We start from the raw sequence: 12,477 nt of genomic DNA, 5'->3' as shown, positions 1-12,477 counted from the left end.
TTACAGTGTGATGTAGAGACACAACGGCTTTTTTTAATGAGATGAGTTTTACGGCTTTGGCAAAATTTCTCTTTGCACTTTTTTTTTTATTACATCCCAATCGTACATGGATAAATGTATGTAGTCATCTGCAGCAAAGTAGAATTGACATTTCAAAATGAAGTCCACTTGTTTATTTTACTGATAACCCATACAGCTATATTTGTTAGAAATAAAAGTACAAATAAGTAAGAGGCACTCAAAAGGACTTGAAATATGTGACCAAGAGAGAAGAAATCAGCCTTATGTTCAGCTTGTTTGTGTATTTAGCAGCTCTCAGCAAGGAGTGCACACAGGCATCTATCTTATCTCACCTTGTAGGGTCACATTTCAGCAAACACACAAAAAGTAAAGAAGCACTCACTGGAGTGCTTCTTTACAAATTTTAAGAAAAAATTAAAATTGTATTACATTTTTGCAGTCACATTGTCAAAGAGATAGTTGATTGTGTAACATTAAATATAGGTTTCACTGCTATTCATATTTTAAGTCACTCTTTTTCAGATGTAAAGAATGAGTGGGAAAATTGCCTGAAAGCACCACCCTCCAAATGAGAGTTCGATGAGAATCATTAGCCTGGAGGGCAAGCAATACGCTTGTCATTTTTCTTAATCCATGAATTTCCAAAACATTACCACTATTCACATGTTTTTAACCCACTGCAAAGACAATTGAGCGCAATTACTTTATTATTTTGCTGGATATTTAAAGGGATAGGATATTCCCTTATAGTAATAGCTGCTCTTGCCTTTATTGGAGTTGAGCGTTACCTGCATTCATTATTTTTGATGCTAGTAAGCACCTAATGAATGGTGGTTGGTGGTATACCTGTAGTTAAGCAAGTCATAATAACCATCCATTGTCTACTTCCAAACATCACACCACTGTTAGTAAAGCATCAGGCGCAGCTTTGGTGGCAATGTCTACTGAACTGAGGGTTCCTCGGCATGAGAACCGCAGTCCTACTAGCAAAATAGAATGTGCTTCACTGGTAAAAAGGAATAACCAGTTTTTTTCTTTATCATCACTGTTCATGAAGACTTCATATGTTAAAGAATCTCAGTGTCAGTGTATTTAGAAACTTCCCAGCTATGAGAATATCCTGATTTTGTCCCTCCCAGCATGCTCTCCTTATAAGAGCAAGTATAATTAAATACAAATTGCAGCATCATTACACTCCTGCCATCTACCACTCAGGTCCCTGTACACAAAAGGTAGAACCATTTAAACTAATATGATTGTCAAATACAAAAACAGAAGAAACTCCTAGCAGCTCCTTTGTATTTGCTGACAGCAGCTAAGCAGAGAGAGCAAAACGCATGAGAAGTCATCTATTGTGTGGCCTAGCCTGCATCTTTTATAAAGAGAGGAAAGCAAAGCGTGGAAGCAGGTTAAATCTTTGAGTATAGCATATTCATAGTTTAAAGCTGAGAAGATGAGCAGGTTTTTATATAATGGAAAAACAAACTGCGAATGACATATAGGTCAGTTAAGCTGAGCTTCTTGAAGAGTTCATATCCATTGTTGCATGAATGAAACTGCATGAATAATATATATATATATATCTATATCTCTGGTGAAGAACAAGTGAGGAAAGGGGTGTGCGGGATGGGGTCCAAAATGACGCATTTCTGGGCGGACCATGTTATTGAGGCCACCACCCCACCCGCTTCACTAGGAAGAATGGCCTGCACTCCCGTAAGTTCGGAAGACCTACCTGGAATTCGAGAGTGTCCCAGACATTTTGGGAGAGTGGAAAAGAATGTGCAAAATAACCAATTGAGACCTTCAGCACAATTTTTTTAGCAGACACAAAAGTTGAACTTTAGTTTTCATGTGGGTTATTCTTCCCCTTTTTTTTGTTTGATACTGCAAAACTAAATGGACAGTGTTGAAATAGTTTACATTAAGCTTATAATGAAGTTAGATTTTAAGTTGACTTTCCCATGAATTGCATAATACACAATATATTGTTATACTAAGCATTATTCAGATAGATATAGATACAACATAAATAGAGGAATATACTATGTATCTGATAGTCAAGGATATGCAGGATTGTACTGCAAATTATGGTGTTTTCTCCTGGCTTGATTAGCTGTATGTTTTTTTATATCAACTCAATAACGTTTATTTGGCCATGTATTATATTTGTTTGAATGATGTTACTTATAAATGTTTGTCAGACACTACACTCCAACACTTGACGATTTGCGCTACTGCAAACTTTCTCTTTACGATATCGGATTTCCAAGACAAAGGGCAATTAACCAGCAGCCATTTTGTAAGCTGAACCAGTAATACAATCAATAAACCAGCCTTTCCATTCACTAGAAACGAGTGACATTATTGAGGCATTATATTGTATCTGTCACATAATAACTGGATGTAATCGGAATGTCGGCTTTCAAAATGTCGACACCACAACATGTACCTGCTCATAATGTCAACACTTAAAATAAACAAATGTAAAAAAGGTCAATAAATGTAAAAATAAAACAAACAAAAAAAAGAAAACGGGGTGTCCCCCCTCCCAAACCGCTTAACCAACCCTAGTGCTGCCAGCCATGCCTGGTAGACTTTAAGTAATGGTGTACTAAGGAGATATACAGATATGAAAAGGACACATTAAATTTGAGGGTGTATGTATAAAGTATCATCTCTGTAATATAATTACAACAGGTTTGTGTTACAGAACTATAGCTGGGCTAAACTAAAAGGGTTGTCATTGGAAGAGATAAGGTGGAAACCTTCCTAAGGAGTGTGTTTATTCCAGGATAATGAAAGGTGATACATTTCACAGACATGTCTCCTTCAACAGATGATTAACAATTACAAGTATTCAGCGAACATGGAGTGAGAGCAAAATATTTATACAATAGTACATATCCATATAAAATAAGTTTTAATATATACATTGCATCATAGTGTAAGAAAAATTACTTTTAATTTGATAAAAGTATATGCATAGAAATATAGATAACTGAAATTATATATATATTCCAGATGAGATAGCACTCCAGGATTTTTTACCAGGTAAATGTAGCAACAAAAAAAAGATGTTTATTCCATTGTTTGTTTCCTCAAGTACATCATGTGAATACCAAACAGATACAACATATATATAGTGAGAAAACTAATCAACACACCATACACCTGCATTCAATGTGATTTATACTGCCAGTTCAGCATATGTCTGCTAGACCATGCCATCAAGCAATGCAACGGAAAACCCCTCGCACAGACCAAAACAATATCCCACCAGTCCACTGTCTCGGTTCAAGTAGCCACAGCTTGTTTTATTTAGCAGCATTCAAAAATAACCAAAAGTCCTGTGCAGCTGTAACTAATAAAATAATGAATACCCTCTCTAAAGTGGAGGTATATCTCTCTCACACACACATATAAAATAAAAGAACTGATGGTAACAAATTGCATTGTCTCTCAGGAGGCCACTGACTTGTTCCCCGGGTGGTGAGAGACTGAGGAAACAGCCTCACAGCTTTTTTAATCAGCTCACCTTACAGGTGCAACTCCTGATTAGCCTAATGTATGGAGCCCACCCATCTCTCTCCATGCATAACCCCAGGGAAAATTACACCGACTGACGCCAGACCAGTTTTTAAACTTCCTATTCAAATACACACACTCTCCCTTGGATCTTAAAATACTTAAGACAGAAACCTAGTACATACATTACTGCCCTCACCAATTTCACCAGTGCTCCTGTAAAATTTATATATATATATATATATATATATATATATATATATATATATATATATTTTACACACACACAGGGTTCAAATTGCAGAGACAAAGGACCATTCTGCGGCAAGTTAGTCTACAGTGCATTCAAGCACTAATCTGACCAAACCAAATGTTAAAGATCACTGATCCCGTTGGTGAATGTGCCCTCGGTACACAAAAGCATTCACAGTAAAGGCTGGGCAGTGTTTGGTTGCAAAACAACGTTACCAAAACCATGGACCATCTGGGTATGAGTCATTAAGGATTGTAAGTCCAGTTTCGTGACGTTTTTTGTGTGAAATTGCTCTGTGCATGCTCAGAAACAGACTGTACGCCAGTGAACGCAATTCATCTTCAAATTTTTTTTTTATATTAGTGTATTTTTATAAATGATTATATTATTGACAGGTGTTAATGTACTTACATTTTTTTTTCTATGCTTTCTGATTGGAGTTTATATTGCACATATACATGGTGTGCATCATGTAATGTGTTTTGTTTGTCTGTATATGGCTAGTGCCATATAGGTAGAGCGTGCTTAGACCTGTAAATTCTAGCAATGGTCAGAATTCACATATCCCAGGGTGGTAGTAGAGTGGCTAGAATTGCTGCATTACAATACCTCTGCCTTGGTTTTGATTCCCACCTGGTTGATCTCTGTGAGGTGTTTGCTTTTTGACTGTTGGAGGAAACCCATGGGAACAAGTGCAAAACATGTAAACTGGTAGGAAACGGACTGATTCAGTTGGCCCTGGTATGTGTCCCTGTGATAATGCATTTAGATTGTAAGCTCCACTGGGAAAAGGATAGATATGTACCCAAATAAATATTTGGCCAATCCCAGATTTTAAAGATTGGGAAATGTCTCTATTTTTCAGTAGTGATCAAATGTACAGTACATGCAAATAACAAAATATATACTCAGTCAGAAACAGGCGCAAAAATAGGATGAGAAAGGCTGCTCGTAGTAAAATCAAATAGGTCACACCAATAACCTATATAATATTTGAACCATCAAATAGAGATATACAAACAAGCGCCAATCTAATAGGAAGAAAAATTATCAGTACAGCTTATGAGCTTATGCGAAAAGACTGCCTTTCCAATATTCTATATTGGAACTCATATGACATTCTATTGATATTGCTGTTAGGATTGTTACTATTCATGTTTTTAGATACCCATCACGTATATGTACACATGGATATATTTCATCTATGTTTGATTTGAGATATTTTTATATATATTTTTTATTTTCATTTTTATTTTTATATGGAAGCTTGTTTTGGATTGCTTCACTTGGTCTGGATACAATAGGTATCAGTAGAGTGTTTGGCAAAGTGCTTGAGTTCACTGACTCTTTTGACTGTATTGGTTTTGTACTGATCATTTTTCTTCCTATTATATTGGCGCTTGTTTGTATATCTCTATTTGATGGTTGAAATGTACAGTACAGTTTCAAACAAACTGAATATATACTTCCCAAATCCTCCAATTAAGATGTAATACAAGTGCCACAGCGAAACAGCAGCATGTACACAAAAAAGGGGTGTAGCCACATTACACAGGGCATAAACTTGTTACAATAGGGTGTCACATCACTAGCACTAGGCCAATCCCACCCCCCCTAAAATCTTACATGCCTCGCAGTGCGCACCAGTGGCAGAAGTGTGTGGTATCTGTTTATTGCTACTCTGCGCAATGAACAGGTCATACCTTACACAAATGTCCTGACCATCAGACTAATGTGCCGATGGTCAGGACAACCAGCCAGATCCCTGAAATTAGCATTGTCCTACCCAAATCAGGACAGTTGTGATGTACATGTATTAAAAATAGGATTTCTTGCAATGATCACCATCTGCTCTTGTTCTCTGATCTTTAGAAAAGTTTATTTTTTCATTTGTTAAAGATCAATGTTTAAAATGACATTATAATGAAGTGCAGGGAGTGAGTCACAATGGAGGTTGTAGTGCACCAAGGTGAAACTAGATTGTACAGTGAGCTGTGCTTAGATGCACCTGGAAATTAGATTTCAAAGCTGGTAGCTAGCAATCATACATATAGAAAGAGGCTTGTGACCATATTAAAAGTTGCTTACTAAACAGTTATCTGATCACAAAACAAAGAATGTGAAGAAACAACATTTTGAAATCATATCACGTGAATGAGATAATCAGGGCACTTAATGATCACTTCAGGGCCCGTTATAGTAATACGCAGTTAAAAAACTAACTAGTTGCTACCTTGGAGCCAAAGTGCTGTGGATTCTATATTGTGTATAAAGCGTTGAGGTTTTACATGGATCCATGTACTACAAATATTTGATATTGCATTTTGCAAAACTCCCTCCACATGTTTTTATTAAAATCCTAGTAGTGTGTTATTAAATTAATGATCTCATATGTTATACATCACAGCTATTGCAGAAAAGAAATTCATCTTATTCCATTTTTATACTATTTGGCTAAGTAACAAGCTGCAATATCACAGATGTTTAATATAACATATGCAAAGATGTAACTACCATATTAGCAGGAAGTCCAGCCAGGGCCATCTTAACAACATTATGGGCCCCCGGGCAAAGCAGTGCACCGGGGCCCCTAGATATAGATATATAGAGATAGAGATATATAGATGTACTTGCTCAGTGACCCTTGTAGGTTTTTTTTTCAGGTTTTTTTCTTTTGCAGGATTATTTATTCTCATTAAGAGCCGTGCCTATGGGACCCCCTTGCCCGTGGGGCCCCCGGGCAGCTGCCCATCATGCCCAATGGAAAAGATGGCCCTGAGTCCAGCTGCTTCTGGGCCGCACCTGAGGGAGTCTTGTCTTCCATGCCAAAACCCCATAATGTGAGTTTTTCACTCTTGGTTGATGACATACTTGTCTACTCTTCCAAAACATCCTGGACTCTCCCAAATTTCAGTAAAGCCTCAGGGAATCCCATGAGAGTGGACTACCCTATCGGGCCTTGATGACATCATCGTCGTGCAGTGTTGACACAACCATGTCATTGAGCAGCGAGGGTCAGTTGTGATGAGGAGAGGCGGGATCCAGGAAGTCTTTCAGAAGGGAAGACCCAGAAAGTAGGCAACTACGGTTAGTACATGCATGGAGACCCTTTCAATCATTTACTATAGGGTCCACAAATGTCTAATTGCAGCCATGTACATACGAGTTATATGCTATAGCTTATTTGCATCATGCTATTAAACTAGAATAGAATCTATAAGTATACATTTAACATCACATCTATTCTTATTCTGCATATATGGACAATTGAACTGTACCACACTTACATTGTAAGCTGCGTGCAGTTCTCTACATGATTTTGGGAAAACTTCTCAGTCAGTCAGATCCAGTTGCTCAGGTTTTACTTTCATTTGCGGCTTGTTCCTAGTGTTTCAAGCTCAAGACCCCTTCAGAATTAAAGTATACCGCCAAACTGCTCGACTGCAGGAGGACTGTCCCAATTTGCAGACCCTGACAGGGTAAAGAATTGCTGAAAAGCATGTGGACAATCTGCAGAAAGTGGACATATTTGGGAGGATTACAGTGGGGCTGGGTTCATGCCATGGTTGGCACAGCTGGGGGGGGGTCTGGGTTTTTGTCAGGATGAATGTTTGGAGGTTTGTTAAAGAAACAGTGGTAACAATATGGTGAAGGTGGAGATTGTAAGTTAGGGACCGTCAACTAACAGGTAATTATGTGTGGGGTAAAAGCTAGAAAAGGTGGTGTATACGAGATAGAAAGTTACAAACAGGTATGTACGGTGTTCAAAAAGCAATTTTGCTCTCACAGAATACTCCAAGACTTGTAGGAAGGTGACAATATACCTTTAACAAGCACTGTGAAATAAACAAACATTGTTTGCTCTTGTGATAAGAAACAGTTGACAGGTGAGCATAGTAACACAAGATCTGACCATACTGGTTCCTACATAGACTATGGAGATAAAGATCTCAACTTTATTTGATTTTAGAGACTTTCCATGCTTCACAAACTGATGTAACTCCACCATATGTAATTAGGGGACATTTTTGAGGCACAAACAAAAACACATGGCCTGGATAAAAATACAAAATGTTGAAAGTGGAAGCTGACATCTTGATTTCTCTACCAATGTGAAATTGGCCAAAGATGGTCAAATACTGCCAATCTGTGATGAGAATATAATGGGCTGTTCCAGTAACTTTTGAATTCTATATCTTCCCAACACAGAACCACGGGCTTAACTACCATAGGTGCAGGGTGCGCACAGGGGAGCCCGCCTTCCCTATCAAAACCCCTTGTGTATGCGTGAGGGTTTTTCTTTCTTACCATTAGCAATACACAAGGGCCCTTACAAAATGTATTTATGGGGCCCACAAGTGTTGTGAATAGAACAGCCACACTTGTATTAAAGAGTAAATAAAGCCAGTGTCTGATATTAACGTATATCTGCAGCAGGATTCAAGGTTAGGAGGGAGTTGCCTTTTCTACCCAAATAGGCAGACAGTGACTGACAGCCATGCAGACTTGCTCACACTGTGTGACTTGGGTGTGTTTTAGTAACTCAAATAACTGTATTCCCAGATTTTTGACCAGCATCAGATCCTGTTAAATATACCCCCAACTCTGGAGCGCCAAGAATTGGGACTTTTTAAGCATTAGTCTGCCCCTTTCCACCTTCCTCCAATTAACTAATTATTGACACGCACAAGTGGTAGCAGTGACGGGACATAAAACTCCGAACTTTCTGATTTGTGGAACCTAGTGGGACAGAGCACTTAAATCGGAACTGTCCTCGCTAAAATAGGGACATTTGGGAAGTATACATTAAGACACTGTCCTTTAAATGTGAGAAGATATGTAAACTTTTACCTATTAACTGCTGCAGTGAAATGTCAGGTTGATGCTCTACATTGCAAGACGAACTGTGTGCTAGTTCCTAGTGAATCTCATGAATTGTCATGAATACAGTTTCAGTCCACACTGTGATGGCCCTCACAGTGTGTATGTAAAAAGGTACTTTAATGGTGGCTTTGCCCGATGAAGCAGTTTACCAAATTACCAGTTTTACAAATGTGGACATCACGCTAAACTCATTTGTGAAGAATATAACTAGATTGTAAGATCATAGCTGCCAACTTTCCAGAGCTTCCCTCTGGGAGATGCAAAGGGTAGCTCTGTAAAATTAGGATTGGGCGGGGGTTTATGGTGCAAGTGGAAATTTAGACATGGCAGGATGGAAAATGTAAGTGAATGGCGTTTAATAGTTTCACAATGCAGGCAGTAGGAGTAGTGGCGGTATGGCATACCAACCTTTACACCCCCACTTCCACCACCATATCATACAGCACTTTATAGGGAATATTTAATAATTCACATCAGTCCCTGTCCCATTGCAGATTACAGTAGAAATTCACTACCACATACTTGGATCAATCTGCTTCTCTGTCTAACCCAACTCAAGGAGATTATCAGACACTTCTAGTAACCTGGGAGAACACCCACTATTTTGGGGCATACAGAAACAGTCAGCAAGCACGTGTAAAATAATTAAAACTTTGTTTAATATTTAACACAAGATTAATAACGGTTGATATACAAGGGGGGGAGGGGAGAAGCCTCATATACAGTGGTGACACCACTAATTCACTGGTCCAAAAATGTGCCCATCAAAAATAATAAAACACAAAGGGATATATTTATCATTATTAGCTATCTGAGGTGAAAAGGGTAATTGTTATCACTATTTACAACATTATTTATCAACAATTTATTGTATAGCTGCCACAGCAAAAGATATCCAGAGCAATAAGAGACTTATCACCCAGCCCAGAACTGGAAGCCCACTTCTGGACAGTCAGTTCCACTGCTAATCCATATTTGTTCTTAGGGCTTCCCTTTGGTTTATGCCATCCTGAGTTGGCATCAACAGAATATGCATTACAGTGGCACAAATACACGGCTGTGATACTACATAAATAGGCTCCTCCATAACCAGTGGGGTAACCCAATTAGTAAATAAAGAGTGAAGTGAAAACTTTTGCCAGAAATAAACATGTTTTCACTGGCAAAAGGGACAGTAATTTAATGCTTACAGTGTATGCTTATATTTATATAAGTGTAATGAATCTGGGGACACCTGATCCTGATGTCAGTATCCTGACAAACATCAATAAACGTGACATGCGTCATCTCAAATCTTGAAAGCAAAACAAAGGAAAACCAGCAGCAAGAACATTGTGCTACCAAAAAACCATTAGGATTCAGCCAACTGCCATTCCCAAGCAGAAATGTGGACTCATTGCATCCCTAAAGGAGACATTTGGGTAACAGTCCTATCCTATAAGGGAGTCAATATTAGTACACTACATCATTTGCTGTCTTGAGTGAAACAGAAAAGGTGACACTTGCATTTATATTACATTCCTGCCAGCGGGATTCCTTTATCCTAATTTTAGCGATATCATAACTTTGTGTGTTTGTAGCTAGTTTTCCATGCAGGCACACAGAACAGTCAAACAAGCACAATAGACGGATGCTACCTTAGACAAAATCCACATAAACATAAATCATCAAAAATTTGAGTATTTCTAAAATGGTATTATAAACGGTCCCCTAAAAATATAAACATGGGATGTTTATGGTAAGCCTGGGTTCTAGACATGCATTTTGACAAGTTGAGTATATTCACACAAAACACTTTTTGTTCTTGCATGAGTATTTTTGGACTGATCAGAATTTTCTCTCGGAGTCAATTTATTTTTCTGGACATGTTTTGGCCTTAAATTGACATAATCCGCTAACTCTCACCCTCTTACTCCATGTTTGGGTCCTTTCCTTTCAGAGAAAATATTTTCATTAGGACATGTGAAATTGTGTCATTATATAAGACTTATTATGATCATTCTGGAAAAAGAAAACCATTTAATGAAGAACAGATATCCACAAACTATGATTACTGTTAGAACAGGTATCTCCTAAATGTGTTGTGTAATGCTTATACTGCTGGACTAACTCCAGAAATGCCACATTGGTAAGACGGTTATATACACGCACAAAAAAAGACATTGGTCCTTTGCACTCTCCATGTACAAGCTAGGGTGCAAGAGGGGGGTGTCCACAATGTACAAAAAACTTGGGATACTCTGCACTCACCAAATACACAATTAATGCAGTTCTAACTACTTTTCTATAGTAAAAACAGGGAATGTTAGTTCCACATTCTGCAATATATGGTAAGCTGACCAACTCACACCAAAGTCTTCCCATTCTGATCAGTCCTAACATGATCAAATGCTATTGGTTTTTTTTTGATCTGGGCTGAAGGCTTACCTGCTCACAGCTTTTAAAAGCAAGACTTTCCCAAGCACCAGCAGCCATAGGACACCTGTGACTCACCTGACAAAAGTTAATTAATGTAAAAATCTAAAAAAAAATGAGGCTCAAGAGAGATGGGACTTACATTATATAAACAAAAAAATACATTGATCCTCTGCACTCTCCATGTACAAGCTGGGGTGCAAGACATTGTATAAACAAAAAATATGGATATTCTTGCTAAACACACAATTAATACCTACGTTTCTATATTAAAATCAGGGAATGTTAATTAGTGGTCTGTATAGTGGTAGAAGTGGAAGTTTATAAGTGGTGGTAATAAAAACATTACAACACCAATATAATTATACTTAGGATGAACAAAAGTAATTCATATTTTGTAGGAAACATTCTGCCAATAGAGTCCACCTTATTTCAGTCAGATGGCATTTTATTGTGTTGCATCTGGCAAGGAAATGGTTAAACAGTGCTGCTTTAAGGAAGTTGCCTAAAACTTTAAATATTGAAAAAATGTAAGGGAAACTGGCTATGAGGACAACTGTAACTGGTTTATTCTCCAGATGTAATTAGTCATCTGTTGTGTACATTTCAAGCACATGAAATTCCTATGTGCCAGCCACACACCATGACTGCTAACTGTAATAATAACAGTCATTCAGAGCAGGGGTACTCACTGCCACTACACTGATCTCACACATCATTTCTATTAAACTCATATCAGATTTCATTGATGCAACCTTAGACCTAGGAAGAAGTAATGGCTAAAGCCTCTTGCTTTATTTCAGTGTTAATGTAAGCAAAAAAAAAAAACATAAGTAGACATAGCATTAAAAATGGCTTTACCTTAGGTTTATTAAAGGAGTAAGCCTTGTTGTCCATTCTGCAAGTTGCCTTTCCCTTTGTGCCGTGTACTGGGTGACAGATAATATTGTCAGGTTAGCCTCCCCCTCCCCACGGCCGCCCCACTAGTGGACACGCCCCATGTGCTGAGCCTATGGCACAGCTCATCCTGGGGAGAGATAATAAGCTCAGCGCGCAATGGATCTGAATGCAAATAGCCTGTACCGATCAATGCGTAGACTCAGCAGTATTTATGGAGGGTAATTAGACTCTCACCTTAGCTGATTATTAATAATGTTTTTGCAGACTCTCAGAGAACGGGTTTGCAGGGTGTAGCACAACATGATTGCGTTAGAAGGTTTCAGATAAGAGGCATAAGAATGTGTCCCCAACCTGCCGCTGACCCCTCAGCATTGTTACTGCTAAAAACACAGTGACAACCAGAGATGGGCAATATGTGGTTTTCCAGGTGGGAAGCTGGGACTTTAAGCTCTACAGCTGGAGAGACAGAGGTTCTT

General features: G+C 38.3%; 1 protein-coding gene across 1 annotated transcript in view; it reads right to left on the bottom strand.

Moving 5' to 3' along the window:
• Nucleotides 1-12,065, bottom strand: part of ADA (adenosine deaminase) — a 58,081-nt gene extending 46,016 nt beyond the window's left edge. The window contains exon 1 of the mRNA XM_075176812.1: nucleotides 11,963-12,065. Coding sequence (XP_075032913.1) covers nucleotides 11,963-11,998 — 36 coding nt within the window. The 5' untranslated portion in view covers nucleotides 11,999-12,065. The remainder of the gene's footprint in view (nucleotides 1-11,962) is intronic.
• Between the last annotated feature and the right edge of the window lie 412 nt (nucleotides 12,066-12,477).

Source organism: Mixophyes fleayi, chromosome 6 (assembly GCF_038048845.1).
Source record: "Mixophyes fleayi isolate aMixFle1 chromosome 6, aMixFle1.hap1, whole genome shotgun sequence".
Lineage (NCBI taxonomy): Eukaryota > Metazoa > Chordata > Amphibia > Anura > Limnodynastidae > Mixophyes > Mixophyes fleayi.
The sequence above is the reverse complement of the archived record's forward strand: the minus strand, read 5'-3'. Positions and strand labels throughout refer to the sequence as shown.